The sequence below is a fragment of the Ursus arctos genome, unplaced genomic scaffold (assembly GCF_023065955.2).
Source record: "Ursus arctos isolate Adak ecotype North America unplaced genomic scaffold, UrsArc2.0 scaffold_3, whole genome shotgun sequence".
In the NCBI taxonomy this organism is placed as follows: domain Eukaryota; kingdom Metazoa; phylum Chordata; class Mammalia; order Carnivora; family Ursidae; genus Ursus; species Ursus arctos.
Window position 1 is genome coordinate 55,086,407 of NW_026622985.1, and position 16,262 is coordinate 55,102,668.

The window sequence follows — 16,262 nt, forward strand, 5'->3', positions numbered from 1 at the left end:
AGAAAAACTAGGGAGAAAAAGAGAATGAGAAAGAGGAAAGGTAAGAAAAAGAAAAGTTGGATCAGTGAAATGACTTCGGGGGAAGAGTACATACAATGTTTTGAAGAATAAGTACTCAGAAGCCAGACTGCCAGGTTAAAGAGTGAGCTTTGCCATTTTCTACCAGAGTGACCTCTCCTCTTAGTTTCTTCTTCTTGAAAATAGGGATTATAATAGTACCTACCTACACCTCACAGTGTAGAGGATTGAAAGGAGCCAATCCACGTAAAGTGCTTAGCATAGTGCCTCACACAATGGAAGCTATCAACAAGTGTCAGCCACTGTTGTACGTAAAGGGTCAGCCTCAGAAGAATAACTACTCAAGATGATAAGATAGGAAAGCTATAAAATAAAACAGAAAATAAGCTGGGTCTACAACTCAATTAGATAAATTTGCATTTTCTTATTGGGCACACGGCCATCTTTGGCTCTTTAAATATATATGTTCAGGGTTTTTTTTTTTAAGATTTATTTATTTTAAGAGGGGGAGGGACAGAGAGAGAATCTCAAGCAGACTCCCTGTGGAGCGCTGAGTCAGGAGCCAGATGTGGGGCTCCATCTCACGACCCTGAGATCATGACCTGAGCGAAAATCAAGAATTGGGTGCTTAAACAACTGAGACACCCAGGCACCCCAATATATTTGTTTAGGTTTAACAAAGCAAAAAGGATGTGCACTAAAAAAGCCCAGGGTTGGCTGGCTGGCTTAGAGGAGTATGTGACTTCTGAACTTGGGAGTCATGAGTTTGAGCCCCACATTGGGTGTAGAGATTATTTAAATAAATAATATTTTTTAAAAAAAAGATTTATTTAGGGGCACCTGGGTGGCTTAGTCAGTTAAGTGTCTGACTTCAGCTCAGGTCCTGATCTCGGGGTCCTGGGATCAAGCCGCGCATCTGGCTCCCCAGGGAGCCTGCTTCTCCCTCTTCCTTGGCCTGTCTCCCCCATTTGTGTTCTCTCTCTCTCTGAAACAAATACATAAAATCTTTTAAAATATTTATTTATTTATTTATTTATTTATTTATTTATTTATTTATTTGACAGAGAGAAAGAAAGAGAGCACAAGCAGGGGGAGCAGCAGGCAGGGGAAAGGGAGAAGCAGGCTCCCCACTGAGCAGGGAGACTGATGTGGCGCTAGATCCCAGGACCCTGGGATCATGACCTGAGCTGAAGGTAGATGCTTAACCAACTGAGCTACCCAGGCGTCCCTAAATAAATAAAACTTAAAAAAAAAAAAAAAAAAGCCCAAAGTTGGGAAAAAAGAGAAAATAGAATTTGAAGAAGCTGTTCTCTGGCCCATCTTATATAGAGAGATACTTTCCACATTACAGAGTCCAACTACCCTCCTACAATTCCTGGCCACACCTCCATGGCCTTAAAAAATTTCAAAGCACCTTGGGGCACCTGGCTGCCTCAGTCGGTAGAGTATGTGACTCTTGATCTCAGGGCTGTGAGTTCGAGCCCCACATTGGATGTGGGACTACTTATAAGTAAAGTCTTTCAAAAAAGGAAATTCCAAAGCACCATCATTTGGTATATCACACAGTACATGAATCAGGATTCTTAGTTGTGAGCAACAGAAACTGACTATTGGTGATTTAATTGGGAAAGGAACATACCGGTAGCTCAGATAATTGCTAGGAAGACTGAAAATCAGGCTAGATAAATGGAAAGCTTAGCATGTCTGGTGAGACCACTGCCTCTGCCCTGAACTCGCATGCTGCCACCTACACTGCCAAAGCACTAGACTTGCTACTGCGTGTCTAGCACCTTCCCTACGGCTGTGCTGAAACAGATGGGGCTTCCAAGAAAGCAATGATATGGCCTTCTCGGACTCACAGCAAGAAATTCCCTAACACCTAAAATACAAACATTTTAAAGCTGAAGTTAAATTTAAGGGTAGTCTTAATTACATTACTCTCACGTTTTATTTTTTAGCTTGAGATGGAAAAAAATATTTTATCTCACATTCTTAAGATATGAGGCTTCAACATGTGAGGATTACTGTAACAGGCTGCAAATTTAACTCTTTAGCCACTCATTATTTAATGGTGAGAAACTTAGAGAACTTCCCTAAGCCTCAGTTTCTCCATCTGTAAACGGGGATAAAATAAAACCTACATCATAAGGCTACCATGAAGAAAAACTGAGATAATGCACATAAGACTCCTAGCTCAACGTCTGATACAAAGAAAGCCATCAATAAATGTTAACAAAAAAAATAAGTTGTCACAACTCGCTAGAGTCTGGATCTCTTTAGTAGAGCTACTATTTTTTGTATAAGTAATGAGTTGCAAATTAAGCCCTTATGGTCCATAGGGAACAGATCAGCGTAGCCAGAATGCCCTCAAGTTTCAGGGTGCCTGAATCAGGCAGCAACCAGGGAGCTAACATGCTATCTGAGTGGCTTGGGCAGGACAATTAAGAAGCTTGGTTTCTCTTCTTGATTTTGTCTCTGTCTCATCTGTCAAACCATACAAAGAATTTCTGAAATTGAAGAAATAAAATGCATCATCCGGTTTCTCTTTACCCATGGGAGAGATGTGCACAGTCACCCTCTCTGTAAGATTCATGTAGGTAAGTAGTAAGGAAGAAACCCTCTGGCCATATATCTAGGTATTTAAATCTGCTTATTCTTAATAACATTTAGATCTTCAGTATTTAATTATTAGTGTAATTAATTACTGTAATTACTATACTTAATATAGTAATTAATTATTGATGTTATTAACATATCTATCCTGAGATTAATTTTGCATGCCATTTTTAATATTCACTTAAGTACATATTAAAGATATAAGCAAATATTTTTTCTTACCACTGTTGCTGCTAGCACCTCTCTGGGCCTCAGTTTCTTCACCTAAAAATAGAAAGACCAGATTAGATGATCTGTGATTCTATAACTAAATAATATCACTAACATTATAATGTTTGTAATAATGCCAAGTCCTCATGCACTTATGAACGTTGGAAAAGTAGGAAGAAGCAAAGTACATTCTTCTTCATACAACTCAATCTGACGTCCTATAAACTGAATACTGGGAATAATTGGCTTTTAAAAACTGGCTCTCTTTAGGCCTCATAACATATTCCTTTAAGTTCTTGTTGAACCTGGTTCCTCTGGTTATTCTCAGTTAAGAAATGCTAAATTGCTGGGGTTTTGTTTTGTTTTGTTTAAGTTTTATTTATTTAAATAATCTCTACACCCAACATGGGGCTTGAAATCACCACCTGGAGATCAAGAGTCACATACTCCTCCAGCTGAGCCAGCCAGGTACCCCGACAGGTGCTAAGCTGTAAACTATGAAGGCTAGTGCTTTTGAGTGAAGGCAAATTCTTCTCTTTTTCTTCAAACGTGAATTGTGACTGGATTTGCAGTATATAAAATGACCAAATGAAAACTGAGAGATGCAATATCATGCATTCAAATGTTTCCAATCCTGTGGATGCTAGCTTTCATAGAAACAAAACATCTGTATTTCATATTGAATATTTCCATTTTTGTCCACATTAGGCATGTCACGGACATAACTTGTGAACATAAAAGGTATCTTTTTTCTCCCTGCAAATTATTCTCTTAATCAATTGGTGTCAGATATGGGGGAAAAAAAACCTTTACTGTTAAATTAGTCCTCTCATTGACTTTATTGTTAAATTTGATCTCTCTTTAGCTTTGTTTTCATTCAAGTATTTGTCATTTGCTTATTTTCCCAAGAATGTGTAGCTACAGTTTGCATACTTGTCTGATATTAAAATCAGTTTCTCCAGCTAATTCTTCACCAATGAGCAATTACCCACTATAGTGCCTGTGTCAAACAGAGATAGCCTGGTAACTCTCTGTAGAGGATTTATATGGTTGACCCTGTGGAGAAGCACTACAATTCAGTGGGTAAGAGTCTGGGGCTCTGGATTCAGTGGACAAGTTACTTAACATCTTGGACCCCTCTATTTCCTTAGCTGTAAAATCAAAATAATAAAAATATCTCTTTCTTGGGTCTGAGTAAGATTTAAATGAGTTAGTGTATGTTTAGTATTTGACATAGGGTTTTGCTCAGAGTAATCCTGAATAAATAGCAGATTTTCTGGATACTGAAAAACCATATAAGTTTTAGAGAATTACTTAAAAGCCAGCAAGAACAATCACCTTATTTTATAACTTAAGGTTAAGAGCTCTGCCCAAGCCCATACTGTGAATGAGAAAAGACTGAACGCAGGTGTCCTGAATTCCTGTCCAGAGCTCTTCTAAAAGGAACGTCTCTTCAGATCACTGGAAGTCTAGCGCCCTGCCCTCAGGAAGCTTAAGGTCCATTTGGGGAGCCAAGACTAACACAAATGGATAGTCTAGTTCACAATCCCAGTTAGGTACTGTGTAACAAAGCTTCCCGCATAAAAGAGTTTCGAGGAGGCGCTCAGCTGAAAGCGTGGGAAGCAGTACAGGCAACTTTCTAGAAAGAAGTGAGACTGGAGGCAAGGCGCTGGTTGACTCTGCAACTGAAAGGAGGAGGGCATTGGAGAAGCAAGGAGTTCCCTTGACTAGAGAAGCCTTAGTCTCTCTCCGAACATCCAATGTTTAGAAACTTATCACCCCTGCACTCCCCACCTTCCACCTTTCAAAACATCAAAGTTGAACTAGAAGGAGAACGAGTATGTTAGTCAATTAAACATATTTTGGAAATAGCTGGGAGGAGGAAGCAGGGAGTAAAATCTCCCCCCCCCCGCCCCCCCCCCCCCCGCCCTTTCACATCTTTAAGATGAACTAGGGGACTAGGCTTCCGACCTGGGTTTCTCCTCCTGGGGAAGACATGTTCTGTCCCTCAGCCGGGGTTCAGGGAATGGAAGCCCCGAGCCCCCCACCCGGAGGAGTCACGCGGCCCCCTGAGGCATTTGAGGCCGCACCTCTCTGCTCCGCGTCCCGGGGCACCTGGAAGCAAGGCGATGCTGGCGGGGAAAGGAGGGAAACGGGAGGCCTAGTGGCCCCCCGAGACAAAGCGGGGCTCTTCGCAGCCTCCGGGGAGGTGCCCCGACCCACGCTCGGTTCACAGCCAGCCCGCCCCGCGCCGCGGCCGGAAAGCGCGCAGGCCCCAGGCCGGCCGGGCCGCGCCGCCGCCACACCCGCGAAGGGCCCGGATGCTGCTTCCGCCCCGCTCTGCGTGGGGGCCACGCGGGACGCGAAGGGAGCCGCGGCGTTGGCCGAAGAGTTCGGAGAGAGGAGGAGGTGACGCGAAGGAGGGAAAGCCGTCGTCACCTTGGTGGCGGGGCTCCGCTGCACCGCTGCGGGGCGCCGAGGACCGGCGGCCTCTCCCCGCGGGCGGCCCGGACCACGCGGCGCTGCCCCGCGAGCGATCCGCAGAGCCGAGCCTCCGGCAGCTGCCCCGGCGCGTCCTGAAGGAAGGGCCTCGTTTGTTCCTCAGAATGGACAGATCCCCGGAACCGTGTTGCTCATACTTGGCGGGGAGGGAGGAGGGTCCCTACTCGATCAAATCGTGGCTTTCTGCATTCTCGCTGTGGTTCTGGGGCGATTTTTCTTTTTTAAAGAAGCAGGCTAAAATGTCCAGTGCGGCTAAAAAGTATCGAGTTTAAAAAGAAAAAGAATTTCAATAAATTTTTGCTCTATTTTCGGTTGCAAGCCGTCGCAACCTGAACGCCCAAGCCTAAAATGAAAATATAAAACAATCTGATTTCTATAGATTAGGCTTGTGACTGGACGTTTTCCACCACGTTTTTAATAGGAAAAAAGTGTAATGGGCTATTTTTTTTTTAATGGAGACACATATTTTAGTTGCATCTGGAAATGTTGAGAAAAAGAAACGTTGGTCTTTTCATTTGTTTCCAATAAACCCCAAATGCAATCTTTCCAGACTGTTTTACAGGGCGTAATTAGGGTTTGAGATTGGGTGGGGGGAGCTTCGTAGGCTAGCTCTACCAGCAGAATTGCTTGATTGATATTTGCTTTCCTGTTCTGCAATCGAAGTTTAGCTATATTTGAAGGCTGTAAAGCGCTGGGGATTCCACTGACAGCCATAGGTGTCCCTTTGGGCAGCAGGTTTCTGCTGAGATCAGTAGGACCCCACCAAGGAAGGAAAATGTGGAAAGTTGTGTTGCAAGGCAACTTTATGTTAAATTGTATGTGTATTTGGTACATGAATGAGTCGTGAAGAAAACTAAGAAATATGGACCAGGGCAGTTCCGGAGGCTATGCTGTGTCATAAACCACACAGAAACAAACACAGAAAAAGATTTAGGGTTAAGACACCTCCTGGAATGTTCCTCGCATCTCTAAGCCCTTTCTAACTGATCTCTAAGCCCTTTTAGCTGATGCTGACAATTTAATGGAGCTTGAACTTGGACACAGGCAACTCCTCTTTCATTTATTGTTCCCTAGTCTAGGTTCAAAAACAACAACAACAAATATGTATGTGTGTTGAATTTTACCTGTTCTATTTTTATATTTTAAGAACGTTCGTCTTTGGGGCGCCTGGGTGGCACAGTGGTTAAGCGTCTGCCTTCAGCTCAGGGCGTGATCCCGGCGTTATGGGATCAAGCCCCACATCAGGCTCCTCTGCTATGAGCCTGCTTCTTCCTCTCCCACTCCCCCTGCTTGTGTTCCCTCTCTCGCTGGTTGTCTCTATCTCTGTCAAATAAATAAATAAAATCTTTAAAAGAAAAAAAAACATATGTCTTTAACAGCTAGTAGCCCAATATTTTATTCTTCGAACAAGATGGTAGAAACATTCAACTGGAAGGTTGTTTCAAAGATTCAAGTAATCTTGGTGGCTTCCAGATCAAGGACTTAGTGGATGGCTAGGAGACCAGAAATGGAAGAATGTGAACTATATCCAGCCTGAAACAAATCACATAGAAAAAATGGGAAGGGGCAAAATCAAATCAGAAATTTAGATTCAAGAAGTGCACTGGCCTCAGATGCTAAACTGCCCTGGTTTTTATTTAGGAAGTAAGGGTAATGATACTAGCCAAATCAATCCACCTCTGGACACCTTATTGTTCTGATTCATAAAATGAGAGGTTGGTTAAATGGGTCCCTTTCAGGTTTTTTAGAGGTATTTATTTATTTGGCAGAAAGATAGAGAGCACAAGTAGGCAGAGTGGCAGGCAGGGGGAGAGGGAAGCCCGATTTGGGGCTTGATCACCCTGGGATCACGACCTGAACGGAAGGCAGTCGCTTAACCGACAGAGCCACCCAGGCGCCACTCCCTTTCAGTTTTGAGCATCTAGGCACAGGAAGTCCTTTGGCAGAACTGTGTGCTCTCGGAATCGGAGGCAAAAGTAGGCTTATCTATAGCAGAAGGTCACCAAAGTTAGCCATCTAGTGTGTAGCTTCTCTGATAAGGACGAGCTAACTTGTGCTCTTGTGTGTATTGAAAAAAAATCATAGCATTTCTAAGAGTGAGAGGGTTATTTTACAGTCCCATCCAAAATAAAGATGTTGTCCCTGCATTGATTTCAAAATTTTAAAACAGAAGGGTATCCTGTCATTCAAAACAGTAAATTAAAGACTCAGACTCCAAGAGCTTCTACTGCCAGAATGATTATTCTTCGGGAAGAAGCACAAACAGCAGTGACCGTTTTTTTTTTTTTTTTTCCCCACAGACGTGCTCAGCCATCAGAAAAGCTTAATAAATCCCTATTTAGTATGCATTTATGCAGTGATTACATGAACTTTGACCTCGGGAGAGCTGTAGCAATTAGCTTCAGTGACCAGCATCTTCTCCCACCATTCCCAACTGGCTTCCTTGGGTCTTCCTTTCTCATCTCAATAGTCTATGCACTAGGATTGCATAAAATTTTAAAGTTGACTTTCTACTTGAGGTACTTGCTTTTGCACAAGTGAATTACCCCTTCCTCCCCTCACCTCCTGTCTAAAAAGTCATCTCAGAAGGATATTGGGGCTCTGATTGTTGATATTACTCAAACGCAAATGGATTTCAATTCAATCTTACCCTGTACTTCGCAAGGAAGATAAGCTCTAACGGCCCAAAGAGCCTCATTTCATAGCTCTTGGCATCTGAAATAAATCGGATCTCTTCTGTCAGGCTAATTTAACATTTTAAAAATATTCAATGTAATTTATTTTAAGTCAAATGAAACCTAGTGGATTGGCAGAAAGCTAGAGAAGGAGAGAGGCGAAGGGCAGCTGGAAGCTCCTCTCCCCACCTAACAAAAAAAAAAAAAAAAAAAGCCAGGAAGGGAGAGGAAAGTGTTTTAAGTTTCTAGTAAACACTGTTTAGCAAAAGAATAATAGGAAAGTTGCCCCTTTCCCAAAGAGGGATGGAACTATAATTGTTGCCTTTAGCAGAGAGCTCAGATAAACCGCGGGGACTCATTCTAAAGTGACCCATCACTGCATTCATCTCTTCTTGAACTTTCAGTGAACCTGAGATTAAGCAGGGGTGAGCAGCTAAGCAGTTTGTTGTTAGCAGCCTTTTCAACAACCCTTTCAGACTGAGTAAATATTGATCGGTTTGAATCTGATTGCCCCAGAGGAAAACACCATGGCATCTGAATAGCCTCCAAAAGTAAACTTTCAAAGGTGAAGCCAAGAGCAGACTTTAGAGCAAGATCTCAACTCAGCCTTAGGTTGGGGACACCCTGAATTTCGGGTGTCCTTTGAATGAGTGTGAAGGAAGTGAGGAGAAAGCTTTTGAAAACTGGATTGTACCATAATTATCCCAAGTCCCTAATTGAGACTCTTGTCCTTTTTAAATTTATCAATAAGATGCTATTTTCCGTTTTCCGTCTTTTGTTGTTTCAGTCACCATTGCTGTCATTTTTCAGGGAGCTAACCATGCTCCTCAGAGACCAAAACAGAAAAGGAGAGACCTAGAAATAGGATGTGGTAAGCACCTCTGATTTAATCGATTGGGACAACTAAAAAGATACAAATGTTTTCCTCGTTGAAAGGTATATTAATGTTTCCTAAATGCATTGCTTGTTAACTGATTTATTCCACGACCTAGAGAAGGCTTTGGATGTTTAGCCATAATTTATTGTTCTCCTCTCTCTCGGCTACATTAAAACCAGCACCTTGAAGACTGGAATCTCCAGGATTTCAGCAGGTCCAGCCCTGCTTTTAGATATTGAAATTACGGCAGTGGCATGCAAATGACACTTTAACACATTAAAGAATTTGGAAACGAGCCATCTGTTTTGCTGTGTGGCCTTACACTAATAAACAAAAGATACTGTATAAGGCCAGGGTGGGAAATGAAAGAGTTGGCCGACTTTGAAGTTCTCCTCCATCCACTCGAGTCTTTTAGAGGCAACCCCAGAGCCCAGGATCCAAAAGCCAAAGGGAGGGCAGCGGGTGCCCTTGATATGGCCGCAGCAACAGCGCCTGCAAAGTCCAGGCTCGCCCCCTTTGACAGGGAAGTACAGGAAATCTCCTGGGTGCTCTAGAAGGCCTGCAAATTCCAAGTTTTTGTAGGATTTCTCCTCCCACTGCCAGCCCATCCTTTGTAAAACACCCTTTGGAGAGGAAGGAAGTCATATGCCTGTATTTGTGATGCTGTATTTCTCCTCTGCCCTTGGGGCTAAATTAAAGCCTCTGAGAATGTGTGAAGGTAAAGGAAAAGTGGTAAGAGGTCTGGGAGGAGAGCCATTTTGAACACTCTGACTTGCTGGCTTCCTCCATTCGAGAACAGACATTTGCGGCGGTTGGAAACAACTCGAATATGGAAAGACTTCAGGGCAGCTTTCAAAAGTTCACCTGGAAAAATCTGTTGAGCCCGAAGAAGAAAATAAAAAGTTTTTTTCTGGGTGAGGGGATTAGAACGGGGTTATGGATGAGAACAGACCCATTAGAGCCATGCGGGCTATGAAATCAAAGCTGAATCTGATAGGAATGAGAGCCAGAGGGGGTGGGCAGGAGGACATGTAGAGAGTGGCAGGAAGGGACGGACATTGGAAGGAGGGATGGGAGGAGAGACGCAGCGGGTTTACTGAGAATAGACCATACTCGGTTCTAAGGGTGGAATATACTGGAACAGTGCCTGACAAGCCGAAAAAGAAGAGGGGTGAGGTGGAGGCCTCATCCTCAAACAGCTTTATACTGGAGCTCATTAAATGTGAATCTCTTAGCTCTTGGTTCACTGATGTGAGGAAAGACGGACTGAAGAGTTTGGGCTTTTGAAGGGGGTTCTGTTTATATATACGTCAACATTCAGTTGGAGGTGAAAAGGTTAGCACTTGACCCAGGAAGTATCCATGTTTGTTTCAAAAACAGATCTGCTTCATAAATTTCTTCACCATTCATTTTTTTCCATTATGAACTTGGATTATAATAAAGGAACTATTGTTATTTTAAAGAAAACCAACCTATTAAATAGGCATTAGCTAGGTGCTCTGACACTCACAAGGGAAGTTTCAGCTACATAAGGGAAAGCATTTACTTTTTTTTTCAAGAAAAGGCCCACCTCTGAAAGTACACACCACCCTTCCCTCCTCCCCACGTGAAATGAGCCAACATTGTTGGAACCAGCAAATTGTAGCCAAGCCAAACACAGGGATGCTTAAGCATATGTGAAACTTGAATATATTTATTACAGACATCTTAAGACCCGTAAACTCTGCTCTGGATCACATTACTCCAGGATCTCAGAGCTGTTCATGATTGTACAGGAAAGGGGGAATATCATAGGCTCACAAAGAATAACTGATATAACTCAGTGTGGTACTTCGGGGACATCAAAACATTGTGCGACATGCAAAAGACTATTCACGAATCACACAAAATATACATTCATTGTGCCATCCATCACATTAACAATTGAGCTGAAAATACATCATATCCAGCTAAGATAACTGTGGGAGGAAGAAGCTGGGCGGAATAATACCTGTAGGTTCTGAATAATCCAGCACAAATTTTAAATGGAGTGTGGCCAGAGAAACAATAAACGGGTGGGGATGGGGAGAGACTTAGCACAGGAAGCAAGGTTTTCGAACCTTGTGTTCTGTAGGCCTTCTCAACTCACTGAAAGAACAAATGCAGGCTACCCTCTGAGGCATCTGACTGAGTTTAAGTGAGCAATTTTATTCTTTCACCTATAATCACATATAAAATTGTACCAGCTTTGAGTTACCCACCCTGTTTTAGTCACTTAATCTAAACATTTCTAGAAAATCTGTATAAAGATAAATCTCTCAGGACAAAGTATTTACAACCAGCAAACACACACATGAAATCGAATTAAATAAAGGCATGAATTAATTGTGTAAACACACTCATAGTGCATCTCTTCTTTACGAGCTCCTGGACTCCCCTTTCCCTCTATTCTACTTTAAGGGCAAAGTAGGGGAGAACTGTAAATACACAGATAGGTAAAAGGCCTCCCTCTGACATGTTTCTGCTGGCAAAGGGGACTATATTCCAAAGGACATCTGAAAGGAACAGATTCTGCGGAAATCTCCTAAAAGCAGGGGGGGTGTTGGGAGCCATCAAAAAATTGATTATGGCACCTAATCTGCATCAAGGAGTTAGCACACACACCCCAATCAAGCCTCTAATCTAGAATTCTCTGGAAACACATTATCCTGGCCAGGAGCTCCCCAGATAGGATCAGAAAGGAAGAGAGAGACTGTAAATGGAAAGGAAGATAAGCTAAGAATGTGCTTTGGGTAAGAAGTCCCCAGCCCTCAGAGTAGCCTGGGCTGCGGAGTCTGGGGCTGGGTGGGCCTCAGTGGGAGGTAGTCAGAGTGTCTGAGGTAGAAGACCCCGGGGAAGGAATGCAGGGCGAAGAGCTGGACTTCTCTGAAGATTCCTCGGCCTTCTCCTCACTTCCTGGCGGGGTGGCAGGAGAGATGGGCAAGAGGCCCTCCTTCTCTCGTTTCTTCTGCTTCATCCGGCGGTTCTGGAACCAGATCTTCACCTGGGTCTCATTGAGCTGCAGGGATGCGGCAATCTCCACCCTGCGGGCGCGCGTCAGGTACTTATTGAAGTGGAACTCCTTTTCCAGCTCAGTGAGCTGCTTCGTGGTGAAGTTGGTGCGCACTGCGTTGGGTTGACCCACGTAGCCATACTCTCCAACTTTCCCTGGGGGCATGGTGGGGAACGAGGAGAGAGAAAGATAAAAATTTTTACAATCCATATGAGATCCCCTACACGCTTCAGAGCAACATTCAGGTAAAGCGGAGATCAAGAATTTCTCAACAGAAACGGGGCTGGGAAAGGTGACTGATGAGGTGTAAAGTGTTAATCTGAAGTCAACCGTTAGCATGGTCAGACCGGTGATTAATGGAACCTGGAGATATTAACAGAACCACCCCCCCACCACACACACACATGCACAGAGACACACACACACCCCTACCCACTTCCTATGCCAGAACCTCTAAAACTCAGCCCCTTAGGAAACACAACAGTCCCAGATCCTCCTTTGCCCCACACACCTGGGCAATCTCTCCACACCGACCAACACCGGTGGGAAGAAAGAACTTTAAAAAAAAAAAGTATTAATTTTCCTTGGCAACTAAGCAAACAAGCTCCTTCCAGAACCATCAAGGAACATCCAAGGAATGGCAAGACTGACCTGTTTTGGGAGGGTTTCTTTTGACTTTCATCCAGTCAAATGTCTGCGCTGGAGAAGACGTCTCTGATGTAGGGGAGCGACAGGCTTCTTGGTGGCTGGCGTGGAGAGGGGACAAGGAGTTATTATACGTGGCCAGGGCCAGGCTCTGGTGCTCTTGTCCATATGAGTGGTGAATGTACTGAGGCGAGCCCACCGCGCCCCCGGCATAACCCTGGTGGTGGTGGTGATGCTGGACCATGGGAGATGAGAGGTTTCCAGAGTAAACTGCGGGAGCGCACGAGGGGTACCCACCACTTACTTCTGCTTCCTGATTTAACGCGTAATGGCTGTAAGGCGCGCCGAAGTTCTGCGCGCCGTAGCCTGGACCACAACTTGAATGGGAGTAGGACACCCCCAGGTTCCCAGGAGTCTGGTAGGTGGCCGGTTGGGGGTGGTGATGGTGGTGGTGGTGGGGCGGGCTGATCTGCACCCCCCTGCCCACTAGGAAGCGGTCGTCGCCGCCACAGCTGTTAGCACTGACTGCGCACGACTGGAAAGTTGTAATTCCATGGTCGGAAGGGTAGGCTCGCGCTGAGCAGGTCCCTGAGTCGCCACCGCTGAGGATGGGGTATTCCAGGAAGGAGCTCATTCTTGCATTGTCCATCTGTCACTGAGGGACCGGGTCCTGCGAAGCCCTGGGTGACCGTGCCAACTTTCTCACTTCCTCCATGGGGCCGGAGAAGAAAAATGATATGAATGTACAGTGCGCAAGAGGGGGGGCGCGAGGGCGGAGGGCGCAGGGGGAGGGGCACGTGACTATGTCAGCCAATGGCGGAGCCTCCTGCGAAAGTTTGCTGGCTCCCGCGGTGATGGATCACCGTTTCAGTGGCATTTAAATCCCCGGCGCTCCTCAGTCTAGGTGACGCGCAGTCGCCCCCCCAGGCAGCCCAGGCGGCGGCAGCAGCTGCGGCGGCTGCAAGGGCAGATTCGGAGCGCTGGGCCGAAGAGGAGCAGAAGCCACCTTCTGCGCGCGCTGACTCCGCTTTCCCCTCCTCCGGGAGGTGGGGGCTGGGAGGCATCCCCGTCTCCGCCCCCTCCCCACCGTGCACAGAAAGATGAACTGGCAAGAGGTGAGAAGGGAAGAGGGCTCCGTCTCTCTTGGGTCGGGACTCAGTGGGCTCGCCGGCCTGCCACTAGCTCAGGGGCCGAGCCCGCAGTGCGCGGAGCAGGAAGGGTAGCTCCCCGGGCGCTTTCAGTACACAGTCCCTGCTGTGGTGCCGGGGCGGGGAGGAACGCAGAGGGCAGTGGCGTAGGACGCGGCCAGGCCACCAGCTCTCCAAGCTCCGAAGGGAGAGGGAAGTGAGCAGGGCATTGGCCTGGAGGACCCCGGGTGGGCGTGGAGGGGATGAGAGCAAGGAAAACACACACACACACACACTTCCCTTCTCGAAGGAGGGTCTCCGAACCCTACTCCCTCCACCCCAACTGATTATTAGCAAGGCAATGAGGAGCTTCTGTAATTCGACGCCCGGGAGCGGGTGATTGGTAGTAGTTAAGCTTGCCGGAAAAGGCCGAGGGTGGCCGGGCTCTTCGCCCTCCCTCTGTCCTCGCTCTCCGCCCCTTTCTCCTCCCAACTCAGCTTTGCTCCGGGAGCCCTACGGGATCCGGAGCCGCTCGGCCGCTGGATTTTGAAGGGTAGGAGGCGGGGGAGAAAGATGACGCTAGCGGACGTGGCCAGCGTGGGGGCCGGGCGGTGCGCTGCAGGCCATCTGCCGGCTCCCCGGGACCCAGGAGTCTGCGCGCTCCGGCAGGGGCCTCAAAGGGCGAGACCACAGCTCCCACGAAATACGCTGCACTCCCCCCGCAATGATGCTCGTTTTCTGGAGGGGGATGTTAGGAGTGGTAGGGCTTCCTTTATCCGCTAGCCGCCCCCCCCCCATTCTACTGCAGGTCCGAAGTGGATAGGGGCTGGCAGGTGGGAGGGGCGGTGGACAGATGGCTGATGGTGGACGGGATATTTTCTTCTTCCCCAACAACACATCCTCCCCTTTGTAACTGACTGTGGAGTTCCTTGTGTGAATCTTCAAGTCTTTCCCTAGAGAGACACGTGCAAATGTGAGCGTCATCCCAGGCCAGGGGTCCTGTTCTCCATCACCCTCATCCTACCCTGATGCTGACGGGGTCGTTAATTGCTGTTTACTATTAGGTTTGGTGTCAACCCTTGGCTTGTAGAGAGAAAATGCCAAACTGAGACCGAGAATTGATGCATTCTTAGGTAAAAGAAATCAGAGATCATCCAAGAAGCTTTGCAGCCAATGCAGTATAGATTTTCCCTGACCCTATTTACCACATCGGAATCGGACAGATAAAATTTATCTGAGGCTGGGGTTCCCACTCCCCTCTAATTTCTCTCCCCAGTTAGAATAAGGAAGTTTTGCTTGAGGCAGGCACATTTCAGATGTGTGAGTCAACCTTTCAGGTTTCTGCATTCTGTTCTCCATATATAGAAGTCTCCCTCCCCCCAACCTGCCCCCTCCCCAAGAGGGGAAACTCTTGCAGACATTTGACTACGGATTCCCTCAGTAGCGAAGAAACATTCCCCCCCCCCAAAACATTTTCTTTTGAAATTCTATTTTTCTGTGACCTTTGACCCATCCCCAACCACGGTTAACAGAGCACAGACAGAAAAGGTCACTCCTGCCCCAATTTCAGCACCTGGGGACGTTCATCTTCGAGAAGGGAAAAGGAAAGGCGGCCCTCCTGGAGGCGGCTTCCGTGGGAGCTCCAGGCTTCCAACGATGGGGAGAGAAGGGGCTCCTGTCGGGGAGGAGGTAGGACGTGAGAGGGTCCGTGCTGGCATTGCGGACGATCTACTTTCCGAACCAAAGGACGTTCTTTCCCCTGGTCTCATTCCTGTCCCTTTGCTGGCTTCTTCAGCCCGGGTTTGTGCAACCCCCTTGGCCGCAGGGCTTGAGCCACAAAGACGCCCTGGGCCGCAGCCGCTCTCCTTCCTCTTGCAAGTTCTCAGCCCTTGCGCTCCACTCCTTCCACTTCTCTTCCTCCCTCCGGGCCTCATTCCAGAGCCAGCATGGGTGGGGGTGTTTTTCTTGGGACCACATGCATGCACTTGCACATAAGCCCTTGCAAGCACTCGGGCCGGCGACCGACCCACCTCCGCGCACTGCTCCGGGCTCCCGGCAGGCGGGACTCTCGCAGCCGAGCCTGCTCCGCCCCGGCTGGCCGCCCAGAGCTCGGCTCTCCCGGTGCTGCTTACAAAGGCAGTCTCCTCTGGCCTCGAGCCCGTAAGGCTTCCGTAGCTCGGTTCTTTCCCCACCCCCACGAAATCCTGGGGCTCATTCCGCCTTGTAGAAGACCCTGGTTTTCTGAGCGTGTAGGCCAGCGCCCCACGACCCGAGCTAAAGTCTCTTTTAATGCCCTGGGAGAGTGGGCGAAAGGAGAGCTTGGTCACTCTTTAGATGATGGCCTGCAAGCGGCTTGCTGGGCTCAAAGCGCCTCTTTCAGGGCTCTTCTACTGGAAAGGGAAGGAGCAAGGAGGAGACAAAACGCCGCCGAGGCCCGGAGCTGTTCATGGCATCCGCGGCTCAGCCAAGCTGTTGTTTTAAAAGAGCAATAAAAATGAATTATGACTAAACGCCTTCTAACTTAATGCTTTCGGACGGGGATCCCCGGCAAATACGTAAGA

General features: G+C 46.9%; 2 protein-coding genes across 3 annotated transcripts in view; both read right to left on the reverse strand.

The window, feature by feature from the left end:
* Nucleotides 1-5,367, reverse strand: part of SKAP2 (src kinase associated phosphoprotein 2) — a 330,384-nt gene extending 325,017 nt beyond the window's left edge. Inside the window, exons 1-2 of one of the 2 annotated variants that reach the window (XM_057304344.1) lie at nt 5,284-5,367; nt 2,857-2,898 (exon numbers count right to left, since the gene is read on the reverse strand). The gene's annotated coding sequence lies outside the window, so the exon portion shown is untranslated. Of the gene's footprint in view, nt 1-2,856; nt 2,899-4,934; nt 5,108-5,283 lie in introns of those variants that run through there. The other variant, XM_057304343.1, reaches the window with a different exon arrangement.
* Nucleotides 5,368-10,573: 5,206 nt separating this feature from the next.
* Nucleotides 10,574-14,225, reverse strand: HOXA1 (homeobox A1). Its single transcript, XM_026508193.4, has 2 exons — nt 12,581-14,225; nt 10,574-12,084 (listed from the first exon to the last, which is right to left on the reverse strand). The coding sequence occupies exons 1-2, from the start codon at nt 13,221-13,223 to the stop codon at nt 11,729-11,731; spliced, it is 999 nt and encodes a 332-aa protein (XP_026363978.1). The 5' UTR covers nt 13,224-14,225; the 3' UTR covers nt 10,574-11,728.
* Nucleotides 14,226-16,262: the final 2,037 nt, after the last annotated feature.

What these genes read in the sequence shown, in the direction of transcription:
- HOXA1 (XM_026508193.4), bottom strand. Translation starts at nt 13,223, where the DNA reads ATGGACAATGCAAGAATGAGCTCCTTCCTGGAATACCCCATCCTCAGC. An exon ending in AAGAAACCCTCCCAAAACAG is followed by an intron (nt 12,085 to 12,580) that starts GTCAGTCTTGCC and finishes CCATGCCCCCAG; the next exon opens with GGAAAGTTGGAGAGTATGGC.